General features: G+C 39.7%; 1 protein-coding gene across 3 annotated transcripts in view; it reads right to left on the bottom strand.

Moving 5' to 3' along the window:
- Positions 1–11,383: 11,383 nt before the first annotated feature.
- EPM2A (EPM2A glucan phosphatase, laforin) overlaps positions 11,384–27,505 on the bottom strand; it is a 115,208-nt gene continuing 99,086 nt past the window's right edge. For all 3 annotated transcript variants that reach the window (XM_049903060.1, XM_049903080.1, XM_049903070.1), the window contains 2 exons: positions 20,913–21,154; positions 11,384–13,760 (listed from right to left, as the gene is read on the bottom strand). In XM_049903060.1, coding sequence (XP_049759017.1) covers positions 13,483–13,760; positions 20,913–21,154 — 520 coding nt within the window. In that variant the 3' untranslated portion in view covers positions 11,384–13,482. The remainder of the gene's footprint in view (positions 13,761–20,912; positions 21,155–27,505) is intronic.

The following is a 27,505-nucleotide window of genomic DNA, read 5'->3' on the forward strand; positions in this document are numbered from 1 at the left end:
TAAAAGTAAGATTATGCTTTATGCTGACTGCAAATCTCATAAAAGAATATATGCATATACAGCTCAGAGGTGGACGAGCATCTCTGTAATTCAGGAAAATTGACAGCGAAATGTTCTCAGATGGGGAAAGACAAGTCACTTAAAATGTTCCTTTCCATTACAAAAAGGAATGATTTTCCTTGGCATAATATTTTTATCATATTTTAACATTATGCCTAAGGTACTGCTTTCAAGTCCATTTCAACTCATAGTGACCCTATAGGACAGAGTAGAACTGCCCCGTAGAGCTTCCAAGGAGCACCTGGTGGATTCAAACTGTTGACCTTTTGGTTAGCAGCTATAGCTCTTAACCGCTGCACCGCCAGAGTTTACAACATTATGCCATTAAATTTAAAAATATTAAAAACAAAATAAAAAAGCTTCATGCTCAAAAAAAAAAAATCTGCTTTCAGACTCAGAAAAAGCAATCCAAAAATGATGCATCAAAAAATGGTACATTTAACATGGTTAGGAAGAACTTATTTAAAAGAAAAAAATACAGGAAACTCATCACACCTTGGATTCATTGATCAGGAAGCCCTATGTATCCTACCCAGTCCTCTTAGAGCCTGTAAACCTGCATAATATTTCTTAAACACGGTGACTACTTATGGAAATTGACTTCCTCCAAATGACAATTCCCTTAGCAACATTCCAAATTTACATTCAATTTCATATCCACCAAAGAGGAAAAAAAGGAAAACAAAAAGCAAATCCAGAAGCAGAAACAAAAGAGCCTGGCTCCACATGAAAGGAAACCAGTTGTCCGCATCTCTTGCATCAGCTATTTTGCTGCCCTGCATGAACTTTTGTGGGTAGCACACGTGTATAATTTCATTTGGCATTTCTAAACTGAGTAATGTATTTTATTTTTTTCAGACATCTTCATTATTCCCCTCACTTGTATTTCTTAAAATACAGGAAAAATACTACTCAGAACCCTGGCATAAATAAGCAATGTATGCTTTTTTAAAGCATTTGTTTATATTTAGTATTAATTTTTCATATTTAAATATTTATGTATCTTATTAAACTTTTATGCAGAAACACCTATTGTAAATTGCTAAGGAGAATCCATTTGAGCTGTGTATGCCAAGACATAAATATTTGCTTCATAGTTTGTTTTTTTTTAATTATATGTTTTAAATGTTGTTTTTCTGTTTAAAAAGCAAGAATATAGTTAGAGTTGTCTTCAATACATATTTAAAAATAAATGAAACCAGCTATATATAGGCAACATGGCTGTGTTTCATAGTGGTGTTTATGGTACCAGGCAGCCTGATTTTAATTCTGTCTCCAATACTTACATCCTATGTGACCTTTGGAAAGTTATTAGCCTTTCTATACCTCTGTTTCCTCACCAGTAAATGAGAATGATAGTATCTAACTGCTTCTGAAAGGTCACAGCCTTGAAAACCCTATGCAGCCTACTCTGTAGGTATAGAGTCACCATGGGTCAGAATTGACTTGATGGCAACTAACGACTCAAAGAATTGTTATGGAAACCCAATTAATTGTAAACTACTACTGTCACTATTGTGTCTAGTGCCAGCCTAAATGATCTCTTGGTATTGCTTTCATCATCATCCCAAAGAATCAATTATGTACTAACAGACACATGATGGGTCCTCTCAAAATATGCACACACACACACACACACTGGAGCAGATGGCCTACTTGAAACTCTGAGACAAACAAATGAGAACATGACGTAGGATGTACTGTGCTGGCATCTGAGACAGTGAATGGAAAGAGCTGCTGGGATAACTGTGGGAGTCACTGGGGGTCCAGTACTACACAGGGAAAGTCCAGCCCCCTCTGTGCTTATCTAGAAAGACTTTGAGGAGCAGGTGTTTCAGGTACCGCTTAATGACAGGAGAGACTTGATTTGGTGGATTAGGTGGGAAGAGAAAAGCCTCACATAGGCATACAAGGCAGTTTTCTTAAAGGCATGTGGACTCAAATGACTATATCATGACAGTTTGAGGCAGGTTTGTCTAACATAATTGAAGATCCATGAATCAGTGAATAGAAGGAACCCAAGAAATTGAGTTCAAGGCTTGCCACTGTACCGTACCGTAAGTGGGTCACACAGTTCTGGAGAAAATAATCAGTGACCGAACACTACAAAGCTTTGAGGGGAGACAGAAAAGAACATTTTAGGAGGAACTTTAAAGGGCAAAAGTGTTGAAGAAAAAACAACGACCACAACCGTGACAATGGTAAGCAGTGAAGAGGTGTAGGCAGGGAGTCCAGAAGGAGATTGTAATTGATCAAGATACAAAATAAAAAGTACCTGGGACAGGTGGTAGTGATCAGGAGTGAAAGGAAAGGGGACATATATGAGTGTAAAGTATGAAACAAAATGAAGTTGAGTTCACCAATAAAATGGGTGCGCAGAATAAAGTATGCAGAGGAGGTGAAGATGACACTTGTTTGTGGCTTGAAATGGGAGAGAGGCTAAGACAACTGCTGTGACTGACATGGACAGACCCGAGAATATGGAGGGGAGAGACACACCACTGCCCTTCCTTGTCCATCTTCAGATGACATGGAATTTCCATCCCAAGTTGTCCTATGCTCAGGGTAATATCAATCTAGAGGATGAGCAGATAAAGGTAAAATAGATTTGTACTTCAAAGCTCTTGCTATCTATCACACAAGGTCAACACTGACTATCTTAACCATCTGCTGTTTCTCTCCTGTCCTTAATCATCTTTCAATGCCAGTTGCCCAGTGATTGGGCACTAGCGCTGTTGTTTCTCAATAGAGGGGGAAGCCAGTACGTAGAATTCAAAATTAGTTTTATGTGTACAAACTTCCAGGCATACATGCACACTCATGCACCTTCCAAAGGAAAGGGTATCAGAATTCACCTAAGGAAACTACTTCATTAACGACCTTTCCTTGTTATTTTTCTTTTGTAAAATGAGTTTTACTTTCTGCATTTAATCACCCAAAAATCTAAGTTTGATGGTTCGAACGCACCACAGGAGAAAAGACCTGGCAATCCACTCCCAAAAAGATTTCAGCCTAGGAAACGCTATGAGATAGTTCTGCTCTGTCCTATGAGTTGACATCAACTCAACAGCCCACAACAACAACATTGGTTTCCCACATGTCACATAGTTTGAGATCCTGGCAAACAAGAGGAAATGTTCATATTTCCCCTTTAGTTGATCATCTTTCTCCTCTTGTGGTACTAAAGAAGAAAGTGGCATCATCAGGTAAATACTTTTTAAAAGAACAGGCAGTAACAAGCAATGCTGCTTTGGGGTCCCATTTAAGTTTGATGTATTTCAGAAAGGAAAGGGAGATTCAAATGTGCCACACAGCAAATAGCAAAACAAAAGCGACTATCAGGGTGAGCGTCTAAGAGCCAACTCCCATCACAAGCTAAATGCCTCCGCTTCAGGATAGACAACAAATATCTAATTGCCTTAACTGAACAGGCAGCAAATTATGTCAAAAGGAAGAAATTAAACAGCAGGGAAAACAGCAAAAAAAATTCTCAGGAGATTGTTTATTAGAAAATGTGATCATATTCAGAAGTAAGTGTCTCTGTAATATACTTGGCTAACACATCTTCTCCTCAGCAAACAGCTCCTATTCTATGAAATAGTACAAGGAAATGAGTTCTTCCAATGGGAAGGAGGGCGTGGTACTTAGTCAGAAGACCAGGTAATTAGTAAAGTGCTGGCATGTCTAATACACTTGCCTTAAGTAGTGCTATGAATCAATTAATGCGATCTGATGCTATGCTTAGCTCACAGTTACAATAAAAAATGAACAAGCAAGCAGGACTTGACCAGTCAACATACCTAATCTAACACAGTTCATAGAACTAAGTCAGGTGATGAAACTAGAGCTGGGTCGGGGAATGATGAGATTTAAATTTGCTTTACTGCCCCTGGATTTTTGTCAGAGATGATTTAAAGGGTAGTCTTCACGAAGAATTCTGAATAAAAGTCTTACATGGAAGATACACAGGGAAGATTATGATTTACATCCAACCAAGACAGTTATATGAACTCTGAATAATTCAAGGGGTTGGTTCTCATGACAAAGATGGCTTCCTACAGCCGTCTTTTTCTTTTAAAGCTCTTCTCATTCCGTTTGGCTCCTGATAAGTTATTCCAGTATTCTCAACACACATAATGACAACTCTCTGCATAGCTGCTGAAGGCTTACACTTATGTATTTAGCCTGTCCATTTTCTATTTTCCTATCCTCTTCAAAATCACTAAGAAGTGGCTAAGCCACTTTTCTCTTTGAGAATTTTCTTTGAGAAGTAAGGTCACTAGGTTTGCCTGATCTTTCGTCGTGAGTTTTTTTTATGGCTTTCTGAGGTCTGCAGCCACGTATGTGCTCAGCAGGGTATGTGAAAGTGTATTTTGGAGGAAGAACACACCTGGTCACATCTGTTTATTTACTCCACTGATTTTAAGAGAAATTATGGAGACAGTATGACTAGGCAAACTGTTGGATTAGTCAGAAGAAGAGAAGTTAAGCACATTCCTCCATCTTAGAAATCTTATATCTAGGGGAAACTTATGACAGCCTAAATTCTAGATCCTCCTTGCTTACTCATGGAATGTATCCATCAATCAATCAACACATCTGCTTGGGGACATTTGGTAGATTTGAGGCAATTCTCTATTTGTGTCCATGAAGTGAAAGATAAAGGACGATACTATGTTTAGAGTATTTTCATTTCCAGAAGACAAAATTCTACCTTGAAACATATGTAACATTTCATGACATTTCACCTCTTTTTGATATTTATACCAATAATATTAGTAATGTCAGCCTCTATATTGTGCAACGGCTTCAATCTTCTTTGTATATTTATTTATGTCTCTCTTCCAAAAGGAATTAAATATGGCTTTCTATAATGGATCAAGTATATTTCAAAATGAAAATAAAATTTAAAATAAATAAAGAAGACGTGGCAAAAAGGTAAAAGTGGGTAGAAATGCAAGACAGAGGTCCGGAGTAAAGTTAGTTGGAGAAACGTGTACTACACAGTGTTGATTATTACTGAGAAGAGGAAAACGTAATTATTTATAAGCTTCACAGCTGTTACAGAATATTTTGTTAATTGTTCAGGAAAATAACAACTAGGCTTAAAACCTGGGCCAAAAGGAAATTTATTCCTTGAGATCTGACTGGGAGAACACTGTACACTGTAACACATTCGATACTTAGTATGAGCGGTGTGTTTCATAAGGCTGTTTTGAAGGTCATCAATATTAGCCTATGATGGCAAATTAAATAAATGCAATTTGCAGCAAAAAGACGGGTTGAAAATGCAATATAATATTTTCTAGGAGCATGACTCTCTAATGTTGATATATGATACCTGCTATGATGTAATATCACTAAATAGTAGTAGTACATATACAAATAGTTATTAAAATGCTTTAAAGAATAAAGGAGATAAAAGGAAGCCTTGTTTAAGTATTTTCACTGAATAAATTACTCCAATGATTAACTTACATGAATAAAAAGTCTCAGAAAATATTTTCTTCACTTTTCTCTTAGATTAAAATATACTTTTGATCCGAGCACAGCATCCAAAGAAGTACTTGATTTAAATAATATCAGAGAATGTGCAGAAGCTATGTGTGCTAAGCACTACTATCAATTCCTATGCAATGAAGTTATAGTGCAGTGTGTTCCAAGAAGGGTAAATGTGCAGTCCTATAAGATTGCCTGAGAGGGCCAACCTTGAGGATTCATGAAGATATCTCAGAGATGATGATCTTGATGACCAAAATGATAAGTCAATACTGGGCAGACAAAGATGGGAGAGAAGAGGATTCCAGGCAGAGGAAACAGCATGTGCAAAACCCAGGAGGTAAAAAAAGATCATAGAACATGTAAGTAATTCTCTATGACTGGAGTATACACTTGGGAAATGGCTGTAGGGATGACAAGAGGGACTGGAGAGTAAGGCACATTTTAAATCGTAAAGGGTTTTGTATGCCACATTAAGGATTTTTTATACTTTCTCCTGAGAACAACCAGAATCCAGTGGAGTGTTAAACAGGAAGAGAGAGTACCATATTTGAATTAGAAAGGTCTCTCTAGCAATGGTATAAAGAATCATCTGGAAAAAGGTAAGATAAGCAACAGAAAAATAAGTGAAGATGCTTTATTAATCTGGGTCAGAACTGATAGATGGGAGCGGACATATGTAAAAAACGCCTAGGAGGTTTAACTGACAAAACATATTGATTGGGTAGGAAGGTGGTAAACGGGAGGGAAATGACATTTGGGTTTCTGACTTGGGAAACTGAGGGCATAGTATTGCTACTCTCTTCCCAGCAGAGAAAACATAGGAAGTTTGGCAAAAGGAAGAAAACATCAGTTTGTGGCATATTGAGTTTGGGAGATATCCTGGGAAATGTCCAAATAGAAATGTCCAGAAAAAACAAAAATGATGAATGGGTCTGGCACTCAGGAAAGAGCTCTAGAATGGAGATTGAGATGTAGAAGTCACTAGTATAGATGAGATTGACAGAATTCTGTTTAAAATAACAACTGCACTATTCCTCCTGACATCTCAATAGAAATTACAATATAAAATGTGAAGACAGAAATCTACCTGCAACAATGAAGAGAAAGGAAAAGATATTCAGCAGATGTTTCAGCATGACGGAATGCTTTGGAAGTGTGTTCATGGATGAACTAAAGCAATGGAAGCTGTGGTTCAGAATACCATATGAGACAACACAATTCTTCAGGTGGGCAGTAATATGCTCACTGGAACCCTGGAGCATCTCTGGGCTTACAGTTTTCAGTTATGATAGAAGCTGGGAGAGAGATAAATGCTAAAAACAGGATGGGGTGGTAACTGTAAGTTAGGCAAGGAAGAGTAGGTCCCCACCAACACTTTCTTTGTCTTTCCTAACAACTTAAAAAAAAAAAAAAAGGAATACAAAAATAAAAAGTGTACCTAAAACAACCGATAACTATAATTGTAATATTACCTAATGAAGGAGAGATGGAGACCAAAGGATATAAATCAGTGTTAAAGTTCTTTTCCTGTGAGTAGAAAGAAATAATTTCCAAAAATAAAAGCAAGCAATGATAGAAGAAAAATAAAACAGGAAAAAAAATTTAAATTAAACCAAAAGAATATCTCAGGGGACATCTAGCTCAATTGGCATAACATAGTTTATAAAGAAAATGTTCTACATCCTTCTTTGGTGAGTAGTGTCTAGGGTCTTAAAAGCTTGTGAGCAGCCATGTAAGATACTCCACTGGTCCCACCACCTCTGGAGCAAAGGAAAATGAAGAAAACCAAAGACACAAGGGAAGATTAGTCCAAAGGACTAATGGAACACAATTACCACATCTTCCACCAGACTGAGTCTAGTAGAACTAGACGGTGCCGGGCTACCACCACCAACTGCTCTGACAGGGATCACAATAGAGGGTCCCGGACAGAGCTGGAGAAAAATGTAAACAGAATTCTAACTCACAAAAAGACCAGACTTACTGGTCTAACAGAGACTGGAGAAACCACGAAGGTATGGCCTCCGGCCACCCTTTTAACTCAATGAGGAAGTCACCCCTGAGGTTCGGCTTTCAGCCAAAGATTAGACAGGCCCATAAAACAAACAATAATACACGTAGCTCAACCACTTATACAAGACTAAATGGGACACCAGCCCAGGGTCAAGAATGAGAACACAGGAGGGGACAGGAAAGCTGGACGAATGGGAAGCTGGATATCTTGACATATCACAGGGTTGGCAACCAATCTCACAAAACAACATGTGTATTAATTGTTTAATGAGAAACTAATTTGCTCAGTAAACCTTCATCTAAAGCACAGTAAATAAAATAATAAATAAAAGAACAGAAATAAGTCCAAATACATTAGTAATAACAATAAACATAAATGGATTAAGCCCCTGAAACATGTGAGATGCTGGGCAGGGATAAGCTTTGTCTGAATGCTATTCTATAATGAATGGGGACTGCTTACCTTATTTCTCCAATGTGAGTGGAAAATACTTGCTAAAATTTTCATATATCCATCTCTGGGTTTGTTCTCTCTCTTTAGAAGGCAACAGTAAGGATCTCTATTGAATTAAATATGTTCTATTTTCTTAAACATTCCTATACAGCAAACAGCAAATTCTATTCAGTGAGTTTTCTCTGACTTGATGAAATCAATGGTGTAGGTATGGCAATGACAATGATCTGTTCTGTTTATGGTTCAGCTCTCTATTTTTATACCGCCTAGTTTCTGCTGATTTTCTGCTTTACAATCCATACCATTCTGATGCCATCCCAGGTCACTTAGCTTGCATTCATGCTGTGGCTCAATGTCCTTATATGGATAATGGCATGTATTGAATTGTGTCCCCCCAAAATATCTGTCAATTTGGCTATGTCATGATTACCAGTATTGTATGATTGTCTACAATTTTGTCATTTGATGTGATTTCCCTATGTGTTGTAAATCCTATCACTACAATGTTAATGAGATGAATTAGCAGCAGTTATATTGATGAGATCTATAAGATTACAGTGTCTTAAGCCAATCTCTTTTGAGATATAAAAGAGATAAGTGAGCAGAGAGACAGGGGAACTCATACCACCAAGAAAGCAGTACCAGGAGCAGAGCGCATCCTTTGTACCCAGTGTTCCTGTGCAGAGAAGCTCCTAGTCCAGGGGAAGATTAATGACAAGGACCTTCCTCCCTAGCTAACACAGAAAGACGTCCCCTGGAGCTGACGCCCTGAATTTGGACTTCTGGACTACTAGACTGAGGGAATAAACTTGCTTGTTAAAGCCATCCATTTGTGGTATTTCTGTTACAGCAGCACTAAATGACTAAGACAAATAATAACACTATCTACCTCATAGCATTGTTGGAAAGATTAAATCAGCTGATATACGTAAAGCACTTAGAGAACACTGTCTGCAACACTGTATGCTTTCAACAAATATTAGTTATCCTTTTTCTTCACTCATTGAACTATATGCCAGGCCCTATTATAGACATTCTAGGTATATCACCATGGAGGGAATGGGGATAGGGAGGGCAGGGGTTGTGTATTACAATTTTTAAGAGAGTGGTCTAGGGAGGCATCATTGATGGAGGGAGGTACTGGAGTGAGCCATGTGCAAATCTGGAGAAAGAGCATTCCAGGCAGAGAGAAGAGCAAGTACAAATGCCCTGAGGGAAAAGTCTACCTGCAATATTCTAAGAACAACAAGAAAGTCAGTGTGGCTAGAGCAGAGTGAGTGAGGTGGAAGGTAGTAGGAGATGAAGTTAGAGAGGTAACAGGGGACCAGATTGGGGAGGCCCTTGAAGGGATTTGTCATGAGATGGAAAGCCATTGGAGGTTTGAGCAGAGGAGTGGTATGATTTGACCTGCATTTTTACAGAATCACCCTGGCTACTGTGTGAGTGTAAACTCGGTAGTGACAGGAACTAGAGGCAGGACAGGGGGCAAGGACAGAAACAGGGAGGCCAGTTAGGAGGCTCTTCAGTCTAGAGATTATGGTGGCTCTTCCAGGGTTGTTTGGTGAAGTAGGTTAAGACATAGTTAGATTTTGTAGATATTTTGACAGGGAAGAGATTGGGTTTTCCTGATGGGTTGGATGTCACATATGAAAAAAAGAGAGGAGTCAAGAATGACTCTGAGATTTGGGGCTGAGCAACTGGAAGTAAATTTCCATCAACCAAACTGGGGAAGACTTTCTAAGTAATGGTTCAGGGAAGGAAAGAAAGGAGTTGTTATTGTCATTTTTCCTCCCTTGCTTACTGTTGCCATTGTTATTGTTATAATGAGGTGGTTTCATCAGTCCTTTCCCCATTATTCTTCCTCCTATCTTTTATCAGATTTTTTTTTTTTTCCTAGCAGGTATTGTACCACCGCAAGTCTCACCCCATTGCACCTAGCTTGTCCTTTTTCCTACTATAATCACATCCATCAGAGAAGTGAGTGGATACTTAGCATGACCCTCCATCCTGAGAACATGACCTTGACTCTCCTCCTCTGCATCCACAGTTACACCTTCCCTCTCAATCCCCAATCGTGTCTTCATAATAGAAAGCACCTGCTTTTCTTCTTTGGGACATTTCACCATCCTTTACTTTTGCTCATTTTACCCATTTTTCTTCCATTTACTCTAATTTCCATTAATCCTCCCTCCAATTCTTCCCCACAAATGGTACTGTCTGTTCTCATTCCCATAAATTGTCCTGTGATTCTTACAACACCACAATAAATCTCCTGACCCATCCCTTACCTCTAGTCCTCAAGTCAATTACAACTTTGTCATAGGAAAGTCATTGGATGTCTCAGGGTCTCAGTTTAATCCTTTGTAAAATAAAAGAATTAGACCAGGTTATCTCTAAAGATAGTCTTAGTTTTAACTTTTGATAAAACTGATTCTATGTTTAGCTGTTTTTGTTGCTAGGTGCTGTCGAGTTGGCTCCAACTGAAGCAACCTTATGGATAACAAAATGAAACATTTAGCTATTTTTAGTTTTTTTTTTTTTTTAATGTATTAGGAATTTTCATTTCTTTTCTAAGTCATCTTCAACTCTTCTCTTTCAGTACTTCCTTATAGTTTCCAAGATCCTAATCACATTTTCTTCACCATTATTTCTTTGGCCAAGCCAAGTGGTTTTCACCCACACCTTAATGTCAGTAGAAAAACATGTTTATTCTTTTAGACTTTTTCTAACATTGGCACACAAAAATAATTGAGGGACAATCTTTCAAGTCTAAAAGAAACACTATTTGGACATTTCTTTAATGTGAGTGAGATCTTCTTGTAATTTGCTTTGAGAAATCTGTGACTGAAAAGTTTGACTAATGCCAGTGACAAGCAGCTAATGGAACAATATCTGCCTTGATTTGCTCTGACACACTCTTGAGTTTTTCATCCTCACTTCTTCGTGCTACCCTCAAGTTTGACTTCCTTTTGTCGTGTTACTGCCAATTTTGATGAGCTAATGAGAGAGTAAGGGTGACAAGGAAAAAACAATTTAGCTTAGTTGACTGCCCCCTTTACAAATAAGGAAACACAGTTTATTCTTCTGGATTTCAGGCTAAATTGATGACATTGTTTAAAAAAAAACCTGCACACAGGCTGGTTGAATGCATACGGGAAACACAGGGTGGAGAAGAGGAGTGTGCTGTCACATTATAGAGAGAGCAACTAGGATCATAAAGCAATGCGTGTATAAGTTTTTGTATGAGAAATTGACTTGAACTGTAAACGTTCACTTAAAGCACAATAAAAAAAGAAAAACAAAACCCTGTACACAAAGGTCATTTTTAATGTTTTTATTTAGAAAAAATTCCAGGTGCCTTCAAAATACATTAGATATCCCATTCCTTAAGGACAAGAGTCCAAAACATTCTTTAATAACCCTAAACTGATTTTGTCCATCAGAGCAATAAGGAAAAAATCCACCCAAGATGGTCTGTCTATAGTGGAAAGCATTAACCTAAATTCCTAGGCATTAAGGAAATATACGCACACAAACACACACATCATTTAGAAGTACTCAATATTTAAAATTAAATTTTACATAACACATTATGACTGTGAATGGGTTATTTTAATATATTAGTTATCTTCAGTTGTTTTTAGCAAGGGAGCTAGACTTCACATTATTCAATGCTGGCTTATAAATTTAACTCTGTAAAATGGTAGAAGAAGTGTGTCCTATCTTTCTCTGGCTAAATCAAATGCCACCTCCCTCGAGCCCCATAGTTGTAAGTCATCTCTCCCCCCTCTGAACTCCACTGAAACATACCTTGTGTCCTTTTTTATCACCCAAAGCTCCCAAATCAGTCTCTCATATATATCAATAAATATTTATGGAAGGAAAGAAGGAGCAAAACAAAATATGCATTGTAGTTTAATAGAAAAAACAAGGGCTTTGAATCAGCCGAACCTAGCTTCATATCTCTATTCATCTATTTATTCACCATGTGATACTGGGCAGTTGACTTAAGCTCTCTGAGCCTTAATTCCTCATCTACATGATGGGGATAGTGAAACCTCCCCCACAGGGTACCACGAAGATGAAATTAGGTAAGATTATAAAGCACCCAGCATATAAGAGGCACCCCAAAAAATTACTTCCCTTTCCCCTACTCCAGCATACCATTCACAGCTCAATGCTGCATTATAGTTGGCTGAACGTGGGTCTGTTTCTAGGCTGTAAATTCCTTCAAGGCAAAGTCTTTATTCCCTGTAGAACACTGCATAGTGAATTGCAAATTCTGGAGGCACAGTAACTACATATTGTATTGAACTGAGGGCTGAACTAAGATCAGTTCTAAGCTGTACAACAATTATCTGTGGATTTTGGCTCCTTTGCTAATATAGTTCCTCTTATGAGCTTTTTTTTTTTTTTTTTATGAGCTATGGCTCAGGCCTCACTGGCCTTCAGAGGGCCTCCTGCCTTTTAAATTAGGTTGTACAAAATACAACTACTTTACAAAATTCCTTGGCAGCCGATCAGAACACTGTTCCATTTCTCACTTAGAAACTACTGCAGAGATATAGATCTTAGTCTCAAAGAGAGAAACTGAATTCACCACACTATGCTGGCAAAACGAGCTATGTTGACAACAGCGTTGAGCTAGGAGTCAAATCAACAAGGGTTATAAGCTCCAGCTCAGCCTGTAATTAGCCATGAGACCTTGAGCAAGCTCTCTATGCTCTTTGAGCCTCAATGTCCAAAAAAGAAAAAAAAACAGAGAGATAACAACTCCTCTTTGCTTATCTTACAGGGTTTTTGAGTGGGTAAGGAAGGTGATGGTTTGGAATAGACTTCAACGACTGCAGGATGCAAAGTTGAGAAAGTTATCTCTTTTTAGCCATGGTGAGCTCTTCCTTTGTCACATCCAGTTTCAATCCTTACTCCCTTCGGCAAGTAGCCAGCTCTCATTTTATAGGTTCAGCAGAGAAGCAGTACTTTGTGTGTGTGTGTCTATGTGGCTGTGGCTGTGTGTGCTCAAGCCATGAAATCTAAACTTGCTAGCTTTTTTTTTTTTTCTTTTGTGCCCCAAACAGTTACAATGCAACAAGAAAGTCATGAATTCATAAGAAAACACATGCAGAGTCTGTAAAGCAAAGGACTGATCTGCCCACAGGCAGCAGGAACTACACTGATTACCTGTCTGATGCTAGAACAGCATTGCACAGCCCAACGGCTTTTGGCCTTTACTGGTGAGTCTGTCAGAGGATTCTTCGTGAACTATTTCAAAGAAGAGACAGCCCGGCTAAAGCAGAAGAGAAACTGCCCAGACTAACGGGGACAGGCTGGGAGAGAAGCCCCCACCATCACAGCTTTTGGGCTCAGGTAGAATCTTTGTTTCTGTGTCTTCTTTCTTACTTTACCTTGACCTCCTGAAAGAAGCTGGAAGGCCGGGGAGGCAGACTGGCCGACTATGGACAGCATATGGAAGAACGAACCTGCCCAAATTTCTGAACAAAGTCGTGTTCTGCTTGGGCCAATGCGTCTTCGTCGATGTACACGGCCGGCCTCTTGGACACAAGGAAGTACTGCAGCTTCCTCGGGCTCCAGCCCTGCACGTACTGCAGCCAGCCGCAGATGGCCGCCGTGGACCTGCCGACGCCAGCGTTGCAGTGCACGTACACGGTGTGTCCGTTCTCCAGCAGTGCGTGCAGGAGGCAGACTGCCTGGGGCAGCATCTGGACTCGGCCTGTGATCAGAAAGCACAGCACACACTCGTGAATGGCGGAGCCCGATGTCACTGCTAATATCTCCTCCAGCCACCCTCCTCCAGCCACGTGAGATCACAGCGCCATGCAGGGCAAGGCAGGGATGTTAGTCTGTGTCCTTCCTTTGTTCTGCCAGGAAAGGTGATAATAAAGTGGGAGAAGTGGGAGAGGCACCCCAGAGGCTATGGGTCAGCTCTTGCTGAACCTTCACTTGATCTTGCTGCTCCTTTGAGTTTCTTCAGCATTGATGCAATTTCCCTCCAAAGAAATGGTAATTATTGCCAGCCATCAGAGGAATGGATTTTTACATCTCATCAGAAGAATTTGCACAGACTGGGCAGAAGTATGGAGGATTTCAAAGACAGCCTGTCAGGTTATACCACCTGAATTTCCTTTAATCCCAAAATATCTTCAGGGTAAATGTAAAACACAGAATTAGTCCATATTGGGTACAGGGTCGATCTTATTCATCCAACATATGGCAATTTTCATTTATCCAATGGAATGGATAACTTATTAATAGATAGATGTGGGATAAGTCATCATTCATTCATTCATTCATGATGCAGTGAGTAATAAAGCTGATTCAATCTACTTTATGGGGTAATTATAGTTATTGCCTCTTCATGATTACTGTTTCTATTAGTAGCCTATTCAAATGTCTCCTCGTCACATGGAGGGAGGGTGTGCAGTGCTCTGCTAGGCTTGTCAGAGGCAGGACACACTTGGCAGGCCCACAGACTCCATCGCTCCCTATGGCCTGATGCCACAGTTCATGTTACCTGCCCAGCCCCTGAGGGCATTTGAATTTGAGACACGGTGGTCCCCGTGTGTAGCCTGATTCCTGTAGTCCAAATCATCTGAGCCATGAGCTTTAATTCATCTAAATCTCCTAGCCCGGCTTCAGCATGCTCTGAGGTTAGAACTAGGAGGACCTGCCATACAGTCAGTTGTTCACGGCACAAACCTGTAAGAGGCAGCATAATCTCACTGGAAACATAACAAGGAGAAGCATATCTTATGTACCACAATACTTCTCAGGGGAAGTACTGTGTAGTGGGTCCACCATTGGGGTTGGGGAATCAGAGAAGACAAAGCCTCCAGGGTATGCTTTTACCAACCTGCTGAGAAAGGTGAGGTCTGCCTAACTATAGGGCATTGGTTCTACTAAGGAAGCATTAGAAGTTGACCCAAAGTAATTCAGAGCGAGGCTAGAACTCCGCTGAGCTATCTGGGAAGCTTGGGGTCCTCCTTCTCCTGCCACTGCTATACATATTGGCAGGAAATAAACTAGGAATACGTTTAATGTTTAAGAATAATGCCCAGTATATTAATAGACCACAGTGGCCATCTGCAGTAGGAACACGCATTGGTACCTGGCCTGCTGGACTCAGAGTCCCAGCCCTGGTGTCCACTTTCACAGCATTGTTTGACCGGCCTGCCCACACATGGTCTTACATGAGCTGGGTCAGGATACCTTTCCCAGATCTGGTCTCTGGTCAGAGGTTCCCCAGTGAAAGGTCTGCATCAAATGGTCCAAATGATGCCTATCTCCCCCGTCCCTCAGCTTATCTGTTAAAAAGTCTCCAAGAGGCATGTACACAGTATAGGAAGTTGAAAAGGACTGTGTGTTAGTGTAAGATTCTGTGATCTCAGATACATACTCCTGAAAAGTCTAAGTCAGCTGCCATGCGGAAGCTCCAGAAGGCTCCCAGCTTAACACAGGCTTCCTCAACCAAGCATATCCACCAGTGGTCTTCTCCCAAAAGGACTCAGCCTTCCTACTTAAGAATGGTCAAACATATATTTAAATAACATAAAAAACAATAACACAAACAGGCACAAGAGCAGTAGCTGGTCCCAGGTGCCCACTTGTCACAGCCTGGCCCCAGCTGGAGCCCTTGTTTATTTTGATGTCTGGTGACTGCAAATCGCCCTGCTTTGATTGATGACAGCTAATGTTGACTAAGCTCTTGCTACTGCCCACTGTTGTTCTAAGCACTTTGCATGCAATAGCTTATTTAACAACTATGAGGCCAGTTCTATTATTATCCTCAATTTATATATAAGGAAACAGCACAGAGATTTGTGCCAGGTTATTCTATAAGTAACCACTCAAACCCAGCCAGCCTGACTCCAAAGCCTCTGGTCTCAACTTTCCCTAACCTCCCTGGCCAATGGGACTTTCTGGCCCCCACCCTGTCAAGCTGAGTTCCCAGTCACATCTGCCTCGCAGCTACCCAGTCATTTATGAGAGTAATATCCTCTCACCCATTTGTGAGAGTAATATCTTCCCTGGGGCTTAGCACCTCCATCCCTACCCAGGAGTTCTCTGCACCCAAGGGGCTCAGCTCCCTCTGCTTGAAAATCCATTCTAGGGCTCCTTAGCCAATACAAAACCCACCAGGGAACAAAAAGAAAATCCTCAGATCTGGGCTCACCTACACCCTGTGCAATACAACCAGTATCAACCAGAGTAGCTGATTTTTATGTTTTATTAGGTTCTATATAGAACTTGATAAAAATTTTCCATTGCTCAAAACAATAATATCTTTTTGATCTGACACATTACTAGACACCTCTAATCTAACTTCTAGCCCACAGCCCCTTCAGACTAGCCCAACTCTGGAATGATTAAAAGCTGCTGAAAGCATGCAACAGGCAAATCTACTGCAAAAGACCTCTTAAAAAGCAAAGATGTCACTTTGATGACTAAGGTGCACCTGACCCCAGGCATGGTATTTTCAATCGTCTCATATGCATGTAAAATATGGGCAATGAATAAGGAAGACTGAAGAAGACTTGATGCATTTGAATCATGGTGTTGGTGAAGAATATTGAATAGACCGTGGACTGCCAGAAAAACTAACAAATATGTCTTGGAAGAAGTACAGACAGACTGCTCCTTAGAAGTGAGGATTTGTATCATTTGATCCATGTGGGCTGAGACCAATTGATGCATCTTAGATGGCCGCTTGTTAGCATTTAAGACCCCAGACGCCACATTTCAAAGTGGGATGCAGAATGTTTTCATAATAGAATTATTTTGCTAATTGACTTTGAAGTCCCCTTAAACCATGGTCCCCAAACCCCCGCCCTTGCTCCGCTGACCTTTGAACATAGCAACAATTTTGAGGATGGTGTAGGACAGGGCAATATTTCACTCTGTTGTACATAAAGTCGCTATGAGTTGGAGCCAAATCTATAGCACCTAACAACCTAACAAAGCATGCATTGAGGGGGCAAATGTGGTGAGAAGAGGAAAAAGGGACAGAGCATTTGGCAGGAACAGAGCACCCTGAGGCATCAGGACTGGAAAAGGTAGGGAATAAAAAGGCAATGACGATTAACTTTGCCTAAGATTGCCCCTGAAATAATTCATGGCACACACATATACACATACATGCATGAATATTTTCTTCCTCACTACAGGGGAAGATATAGGAATATGACCTGGATTCAATATCTTATATTTGTACACAACTTTGTGATTTTCAAAGCACTTTCATATCAACTATCTTATTCTATCCTTTATAATCCCGTAAAGTAGAAATTATTACCCCTGTTTTAGAGATGCAGAAGCTTGCCCCATCTCACCCAGCTACTAGGTGGTGACGAAGATTCAAACCCAGGTGTCCTGGCTCCAAGGTTAGTGTCTTTCCATTTTGCTAGTACTGAACTCAATATGTTGAGCAAGAGAAAAAGGACTCAGACAGTGTCAACAAGGGGTAGCAGAGGACTTCGGGAAGTACATTAACTCACTTGGGAGACAAAGATAGATCATTTGCTATGAGCGGTACTGCAGTAACAGAGGTCAAAACACAGCCTGAGTATTTTTTTATATGAAGGAAAACTGAATTTTAATGAGGTTTTTTTTTTTTTTCTTTTTCTTTTTCAGGGAAATGCAATATTTGGGGGCTTTTTATTTCTCAGGTGACAGGCACAAATCAGAGTTTAAAAAAAAAAAAAACCCTAAGCAATTTCACTACATACAACAACGTGTACAAGAGGAAGGAGCAATAGTACAATTGATTTTAACAGCTCTGTGACAACCAGTGGTGACCGTCAAGCCTAACAAACTATCTTCTTCCTCAGACTTTATCTGACAACATTATGCCACAGCTCAGAACACTTCCAGATGGATTTTTCTTCAGAGCTCTAAAAATATTTGGCTGAATTAACCTATACGTTCATTGTGCTAATATTGTCGGCCACGTAGAATGATCTATTGGTAAAAAGCTCCCCAGGGACTCCACGATGGTTGTTAACCCTTTGTTTACTTCCCCAGTGTTATGCTGAACCAAACAGCCCTTTCCGTAGTCTCAGAGTTCACTGTTTCTATGCCGGAGCCTTCCTTGTGATCTCATTTGTGCAGCAGGGTGGTGTCAGCATAGAAGATGCTGTGTTTCTGAGCTGTTATGACTGGGACCTGGTGACTCACTCTCCCCCCAAAAAATTTGAATACAGTCATAGTGGGTCTTTGGAGATATAGTTTTCCCTCAGCTTCTGCATATCCTCAAACTATCAGGCAAACTACCTACTGACTCAGCATGGCCTTTAGGTAATCAGTGCATGGGATGGAATGGGATGCACAGCACGGTTAGCAGGTAAACTTCTAGCCTCGTCTCACAGAATACTCCAATGGGAGAGCAAGGCTGTAAAATCAGAATCAAAGACGCCAAACTCCAACTGTTCTCTGGAACCTACAGTCACTGTATCCTAACAATCTTCTTTGTTTTGAAACCAGAGAAACAAACTGGACAAGGTGAATATGGCTTTGGTCCAATCAATGTTCTTCCATGCAAATAAAGTTAGTTTTTTCTCCCTCTAAAGAGGGAAGAACTTTAAGGCTAAATAAAGCTTCTTTGAATTGGAGTTACTAAGAGGAGTAACAAAACTGTCAAAGACGATCCCTGCCTTCGGGAGCAAAAAATATACCTCATCTTTAATAATCATTCAGTTCAGACACAGACCCATGAAGGGGTTCAGACTAGCCAGGAGGACCACCTGAGATCCATAAAGGGGCAAGGTGGGTGAGGTCCAGACAGCTAAGCTCTCTGTAGCTCTTGAGGTCTTCTGCCCCTACTCAGTCTTATGACTATTGACTCTGGGAAGATCAGCTACCTCCCTTGGGACTCAGGGCTTTGTGTAGCTCCAGCTGATCACGAGTATAAGTGATTGACATGTGTCCGTCTGTTGAATATGCATGAAGAGTCTGGAGAGTATGTATGGAGAAGCTTCAGAGTATGGGGTCTGGAGCAATGTTCAGAGTCAGACTGCCTGTATTGAAGTTGAAGCCATGCCTCTTTCTAGTTAGAGGACCTTGGGCAGGTTACTTTTTTGTAACTAGTCTCTTCCTCTGCAAAATGAAGCTAACTATAATACCTAGAGCTTTGATATGAGAATGAAATAAACTGACGCCTGTAAATTGCTCATAAGAGTGTCTGATACATAAGGTATGTTCAGGGGAGGAGGGAAAACACTTCCTTCCTTGTTTCCCCCAAAATAGCAGTTCATTAAACTTCTGTACCCTGCGTTAGTTCCACAGCTTTCTGCTGCCCCCTGCTGACGCCTGGCTGGCACTATTCGTGTAACTTGGTTCTCTTGACTTCAGACATCTCCTTTCCTTCATTAAAAATACTCTCTTATACAACCAAGCTGAAACACACATCATTCCCCTAAAGTCCCAGAGCTGGAGTTGTACCATAAGGGCGGCTGTGCCTTGGCTTATGCTATTTCCTCCCCCTCCACATCTATCTGTCAAAACCATGCCAAACTATATGACACTCACGTAGCCTCCCTGTGTTCCTTCACGGAATGTACTCCTCACAGCCGATCACCCTCACAGAGCACGTTACTCAGTCCTCTCCCAGCACATTCTTCTCCGTACTGTAATTAGTCTCAAATTTGTCATACTGCCTCTTACCATTTGGTCAAAACTATGCTTTATTCCGTGCACACCGTAATTCCCTCTACATAGACATGCTGAGAAGGTGAAGACTCACCATCTCTACCCCACCCCAAGCTGCATTCTCTCACAGCGTCTCTCACTTTAACCATTGCGGAAACCTTCCCAGCTCCATCCTGGGCCCACCTCCAATCCATTTTCCACACTGTAGTCCAAGCACACTTGTAGAGGAAAAAAGTTTTACCTTGGTATCTTCCAGCTTCTCACCCTTTTCAACTGCTTCTCACCACTTTAGGATAGGTTCTAAAGTCCTGCCATGGTCCTCCATATATATGTGATCCCTGCCCACCACAACAGCATCCTTTTATACCATACTCTGCCCTCATTCTCTGAGCTGCAGCCACAATGGCCTTCTTTCAGTTCTTGCAACACTCTATTCACTCTCCTGCAACAGGGGTTTTTCTCAAGTTATTCCCTCTGCCTAGGATGCTCATCCTTCCCCCCAATTCACTCTTCAGATCTCAGTTCAAACATTACCTCCCAAGAAAACCTTCCCTGTTTGCCTGTATGTATTCTCACAGCAAGGAGCCCTGGTAGTACAGTGGTAAAGCACTCGACTGCTAACTGAAATGTCATCAGTTCAAACCCACCAGCCACTCCAAGGGAGAAAGCCCTGGCAGTCTGCTCCTTGGAAACCCTAAGAGGCAGTTCTACTCTGTCCTACAGGGTCGCTGTGAGTCAGAATCGACTTGATGGCAGTGGGTTTGGTTTGGTCTGGTTTATATTCTCATAGCAGTATCTAGGTATCATTTTAACAAAATCTCTCCACAGTTTTAAATTTGTATTTGTAGCCATTTGATTAATGTCAGTGCTACAGGACTATAAGCTCCATGGGTTGTACCTGCTTTTCTTCACTGTTGTATTCCCAGTTGTACCTGCTTTTCTTCACTGTTGTACTCCCAGTTTACGAGCATAATGCCATACACACATAGTAGATAGAAAATAAATATTTAATGAATAAACAAATTAATTAAAGAGCCACATTAAGTGAAATCTTAGCCAAGGTGTCAAAAGATATGTATTAAATCTAACACCTTATATTAATTCCATTTCTACCACTCATACATAGTTCATTCAGTTAGACAGAGACAGAGAAACAATGGACAGCAAGAGTTTCTCTGAGACACATCAAGCAAGAAGCCAGGACAATTCTCTTGACCCTTACCTTCGGTACTCATATCTGGTGTTGGCATCCAGATGTAGGCCAAGCCTTCTTCCCTATACAGCTTAATCATAGTGTCTGGACTCATGGGTTCTGGGTAGCGGTTACAGCCTGAGCAGTTCTGTATAATATCCCATTCAGTCTGGAAATTCATTACAGCTGTAATCCCCAATTCATGCTTCAGTTTGATGGTTACATGTTCCACTTGGCGAGGACAGCTACCCAGCCAGATATTTGGCAGAATTCTAATAAAAACATATAAAGTCAACTATTAATATTGTGAGGTCCAAGGTGCTGCATGAAACATGTAGTATTAAAATTCATTTAAAGTTTAAATGCAAAATAGGGAAAGCATTCTTTTAAAAACCCAAATCAAAAACCAAACCTGTTGCCATCGAGACTATTCCAACGCATAGCAGTCCTATCAGACAGAGTAGAACTGCCCCATAGGGTTTCCAAGGAGCAGCTGGTGGATTCGAACTGCTGAGCTTTTGGCTAGTAGCCACGCTCTTAACCACTTTTAAGAAAATAAGAACCAATTCTATTGTTGAAAGTAAAAGAAGATTGTTGTTGCTATTTTGGGAGGAAACAAACAATTTGATAAACTAGAATGTCAAGCAATGTGCATTAGCAAATCAAATCTAGCAATAAGTTAAAATAAGCCCACCAAGTTAGACTTACTCCATATGAATGCATCTGAGTTTCAACGTAACAAAACCCATCAACACATTTCAAAAATGAACAAATTAAAGAATAAAACTCATATAATTATATCAATAAATGCTAGAAAACATTTGTTTTAAAATTCAATAGTCATTTCTGTTTTAAAACTCTAAGTAAAAATTTCAAATAGTAGGAAACCTTTAAACATGCCAAAGACCAGGAACTAACAAATGACACTTCTTTTAAATAACATAAAAAATTCAATTATTTCCACTAAGTAGTTGATATTGTTCTATACATTCCATCTAATACTACAGGTAAGACAAAGAAATAGTAATACAACTACTGATAAAAGAGAGAGAACACTATCATTAATATTATGATTCTGAATCTAAAAATCCCTAAAGCTGGGCCCCAACCCCAAAGTTTTTGATTCAGTGGGTCTGGTTTAGGAGCCCAAGAGTTTGGATTTCTAAGAAGATCCCAGGTGATATTGAAGCTGCTGGTCCAGGGTCCAAACCTACTCTCCTAAGAGATTTCACTAGAAAAGCATTGCAAACAATGAAAGGTATTAAGATTAAGGTAGCTGAATGAGGGATAAACATACAAAAATCACATAACTTTTCTTTGTATTAGCTGTAACCAGGTCGAAAGGGAGTGGGAAAATCCCTTCCAAAAATTATAACACAATTATAAAACACCCAAGAATACATTTAACCAGAAAGGACTATGAAATTTTATTGTGAGACATAGAGAAGAAAATAGACATATCACGCTCTTCAGTTGGGAAACTTAGAAATCATAAAATGAAAATATGATTAAAATATAAATCCTTTCCAAATTAAAAGATAATTTAATATATATTATTATAATTTATTAGATATAGTATATATTATCTTGCTCACTAATTATTTCACTTGTGCACATTCTCTATAGAACTAATGGGTAGATATATTTCAAAATTTACTTAAATCATATCGTCTATAACTTCACTAGCTCATTAGAGGGTGTTACTAGGTAAGTGTAGTAAACATTACAATGCTCGCCAGTATTCCCAAGTGTCCTCTTTCAGGCATACAAGACTAAACTGCCCTTCCCTCTCAAAGTTAGACATGGCCATGTGACTTGCTTTAGTCAGTAAACCGTGAATGAAGTTACATGTATCACTTCAGAGGGACAGATTTAAGACCTGTTTCATGGTTCTCTGTGCTCTCTCCCTGCTGCAATGGTCATGAAAGCACACGTGGTGGGTACCGAGCTGCTAGACACTGACCTAACCTGGGATGTTAAGTTACTTTATGGAGGACAGCCAGCCTGGAGAGCTATGAGACCCCTTCACTGTGTTAAGCAGATTTTGGCATTGTTTTTAACCACAGCGTAGCCTGACTTGTTCTGACCAGTGCCTAAGTAATTAATTGTTTAAAGTCCCCAATATGCAGGAAATAAACTGAGCAGAGGGACTCCACTTTTATTTAGCTGCTTTCAGAATTGAGTTTGTTGTTAAGTGCCATTAAGTCAGTTCTGACTCAGCGACTCATATACAACAGAACAAAACATTGCCATATCCTGCACCATCCTCACAATCATTGCTATGTTTGAGCCCATTGTTGCACCCACTATGTCAAACCATCTCATTGAGGGTCTTCCTCTTTTTCACAGACCCTCCACCCTACCAAGCATGATGTCCTTCTCCAGGCATTGGCTCCTCCTGAAAACAAGTCCAAAGTACATGAGGCGAACTCTCGCCATCCTTGCTTCTAAGGAGCATTCTGGCTGTGCTTCTTCCAAGACACAGTTGTTCGTTCTTTTGGAAGTCCATGGTATATTCAGTATTTTCCACCAACACCATAATTCAAAAACATCAATTTTTCTTTGGTCTTCCTTATTCATTATGCAGATTTTGCATGCATGTGAGACAATTGAAAATACCACGGCTTGGGTGAGGTGCATCTTAGTCCTTAATGTGACATCTCTGCTTTTCAACACTTGAAAAAGGTCTTTTGCAGCAGATACGCCCAGTGCAAAACATTGTTTGATTTCTTGATTGCTGCTTCCATGGGCACTGATTGTGGATCCAAGTAAAATGAAATCCTTGACAACCTCAGTCTTTCCTCCACTTATCATGATGCTGCTTATTGGCCCAGTTGTGAGTTTTTTGTTTTCTTTATGTTGAGATATAATTCCTACTGAAGGCTGTCATCTTTGATCTTCATCAGTAAGTGCTTCAAGTCCTCTTCACTTTCGGTAAGCAAGGTTGTGTCATCTGCATAACACAGGTTGTTAATAAGTCTTCCTTCAATCCTGATGCCCTGTTCTTCTTCAGATAGTCCACCCTCTCGGATTATCTACTCAGCATACACACTGAATAGGTATGGTGAAAGGATACAACCCTGATGCACACCGTTCCTGATTTTAAACTATAAAGTATCCCCTTGTCCTGTTCTAACAACTGCCTCTTGGTCTATGTATAGGTTTTGCATGAGCACAATTAAGTGTTCTGGAATTCCCATTCTTCGCAATGTTATCGATAATAAAGCACTCTAAGATGGAAAAGAGGGAAGTGAAACCTGGGTTATATAACCAAAAAATATAACCTATTGAACAACAGTAGAATTTTATTGGCAAACCTTAAGCGGAATGGTAATATTAAAATGAATATTCATGTTATTATTATTATTATAGGTAAGCTAAATACCAAATATTACCCAGAGTGTTCTTGAATACTGTATTATAACATTCAATTCCATAATAATCAATAATAACTGTATGGGTTAGTTCCAATTTTTTGATAACATAATCAATTCTTCCTCCGGAAATACAAGAAGTCAGAATCCACACTCAGGAAATTCCTGTTTTTAGGTACCAACAAGTCGATTTCGACTCCTAGCAATCCCATGTGAGAGAATAGAACTGCCCTGGAGGGTTTTCTTAGATGTAATCTTTACAGAAGCATATCGCCAGGTCTTTCTCCTTCAGAGACGCTGGGTGGGTTTGAACCCCCAATCTTTCAGTTCGCAACCCAGTGCTAACCATTAGTAACTGTTACACTGCCAAGGGCTCCTTACTTAAGTAATTAGCATAAAATAATTCCTGATTTCTTAAAGCAATATGTTCTGGACCAAAAATATAAACAACTAAATGAAAATTTCAAAAATAAGCACTGCATGGAAGGATAGAGAATTAAAGTTACAATGTACGGAACCATTACTTAGCCCATGGAGACAAAGATCAGGCTTGTTAGAAACACAAATCAAGGGGCTCTGCGTAATCTGACAGCTAAAGTGCCCTGTATGTGCATCCTATTTCAATGTGTTGTCTCTAATAGCAGGTGATATATTTCTAGTTACACGATACACTGGAGGAAACAAGATTCATGATGTACTTCCCAAACAGTAATTAAACTTTTACTTATGCATACAAAAGAGAATGAGCTGACCCCATTAAAAATCAACCTTTTTACACATCTCATCTTAGTTTTAATTTTCTTTTGGTGTCAATGATATTTTAAACAATTTTAAAAATCAGGATTTTTTTTAAAGGTGAAATGACGCTTGTTGACATATGGGCTTTAGGGAATAAAAATCCTCTGCCGAGGTAATTTTAATGCAAGACACACCAAAATTCAAAGGTATCATAACAGAATAACTATTATAGCTTATAATTATATAGTAAATTATATTGTAAACCTTTAAGAGATGTATTTTATGAATAATTCACTCTTGATGAATTATATCAGAGATTTCTGAAGGCTCCTCTACTGATTATTTGGAAAGGTCAAAAAGAAACCACTGTCCAAGTGGGTACAGACACTTAGTCAACGCCAAACAGAAGGTCCCAAACCTTTTCATTCAAATCAAATGAGGAGCTTTTGAAAACACATCTATTGCCAAGATCCACGCCAGAGATACTCATAAGGTGATCTTGTGTTGTTATTTTTGTTTGTTTTAGAAATTCACAAGGAGATTACATATGTAGCCAGATTCAAGAAATCAGTAGCCTGGCAGATCTCAATCAGCATATAAAAAAATCTGCCCAGATTACAGATCATTTTAAGAGCAGTAAAAAATCTGCAGATGAGAGGACACAGACTGGATCAGCTCAACATATATGCATAAAAACTTAAGTCCTTACCTTTCTCTAAAAATAGTCTCAAGACTGCAACTGATTCCTGGACAGAGAGTGAGGAATGGGAGAGTAGTTCCAAACCAAACCAAACCAAACCAAACCCAGTGCCATCAAGTCGATTCTGACTCATAGCGACCCTATAGGACAGAGTAGAACTACCCCATAGAGTTTCCAAGGAACGCCTGGTGGATTCAAACTGCCAACCCTTTGGTTAGCAGCCGTAGCACTTAACCACTACTCCATCAGGGTTTCCAGGGAGAGTGGTTAGAACAGAGGATATGGATGTATAAACTATGTGTCCCTGTGTTTAATACACATCTAAGTATCTTCTAAAAAGTCAAAACTAAAACTATTTCTGAGTCATGACCAATATTTAATATAGTTATACTTGTTAAAAAGAATGTACTTTTGTAGAAATATTTTATTAACTTGGGTTTTGACTATTATCACTGTGATTCAACAAGACTAGATTTCAATAAAATCCATGCTAGAAATATTACAACTTAGCTAACAACCAGGCAGAAGAAATGGATAGCTGACATTCTGGAACCTTACTTTGTTGGGTTGCAAATCCAAAGTAATTTAATTCATTTACCTAAAACTGGATTTGTGGTTCCAGATCATCACATCACAATATTCATACTTCTGCTCCACCTGTCAGGTAAAGCCTGTGGGAAAACAGCTCATGAAGCATATGGACCAGAGCTCACTGACTCCACCTCAGCTATCAGTCAAAGGAGGCCTCCCTGACAATAATGCATCGGGCTGAATGAGTGCACAAGCATTTGCTAAAAGCACCACAGTGTATTGGCAGGAGGAGGAGGTATGCGAAAGACAAGAGATATTAAGAAACAAGTCCATTATATCAGAAGTTCCATGGCTAATAGCCACGAGAAATGGCAGAATAACCTTTTCCTAAGGTAAAAATTAGGATTATTTTTCTCATCTACATATTGGAAACCCTGATGGCATAGTGGTTAAGAGCTATGGCTGCTAACCAAAAGGTCGGCAGTTTGAATCCACCAGGCACTCCCTAGAAACTCTATGGGGCAGTTCTACTTTGTCCTATAGGGTCACTAAGAGTCAGAATCAACTTGATGGCAATGGGTTTGGTTTGGCTTGGTTTGGTTTGGTTCGGTTCGGTTCAGTTCAGTTGATAGAGGAAAGAAGATTTTCCACAGATATGATGGAATCGATGTAGGAACATAGGGTTTGTTAATTTCTTATCACACCAAGAGACCACAACTACTGAATTACAGCACTCTCTTCTTAGCCGTACAAACACAGCACCATTCCCAAGACAGAGGAAATAGATTTTGCTGAGATTCTTTGCTGAGTCCAGCTAAGAATTTAGGAGAAAAAAAAATTAGTGCATTTCCAAGTTGGATAATTGTGCTGCATTTACCTTATTTAATATTTTATGGGCAATTCAATGTGAAATTAAAATATGATCAGGCTTTTAAATAATGGGTAAAAAAAAAATGTCTATCAGTCCTGTAGTTTAGATCTCATTAGTGAGAAAGGAAGAGAAACATTAAAATCAACCTCCAGTAAGCTCCAAGCTTCATTAGCACATGCAGCTCCTTCTGCTAAAAATTTGTCCTCTGGTGTCAAGTGCTAAGTTATTAACACCAAAACCTCTACCCCAAAAGCGTGCTTGTAACAGTCTCCAATTAAGGCTGAATAACTGCTCAAAGACAAATTCCAACCTAGACAGAGATACTAATTAACTTCTTTATTAAAAAATAGGGTTGTAGACTATAGCGTATATAAACCAAACTCCAAACCCAGTGCCTGTCAAATTGATT

The sequence above is a fragment of the Elephas maximus genome, chromosome 1 (assembly GCF_024166365.1).
Source record: "Elephas maximus indicus isolate mEleMax1 chromosome 1, mEleMax1 primary haplotype, whole genome shotgun sequence".
Taxonomy (NCBI): Eukaryota; Metazoa; Chordata; class Mammalia; order Proboscidea; family Elephantidae; genus Elephas; species Elephas maximus.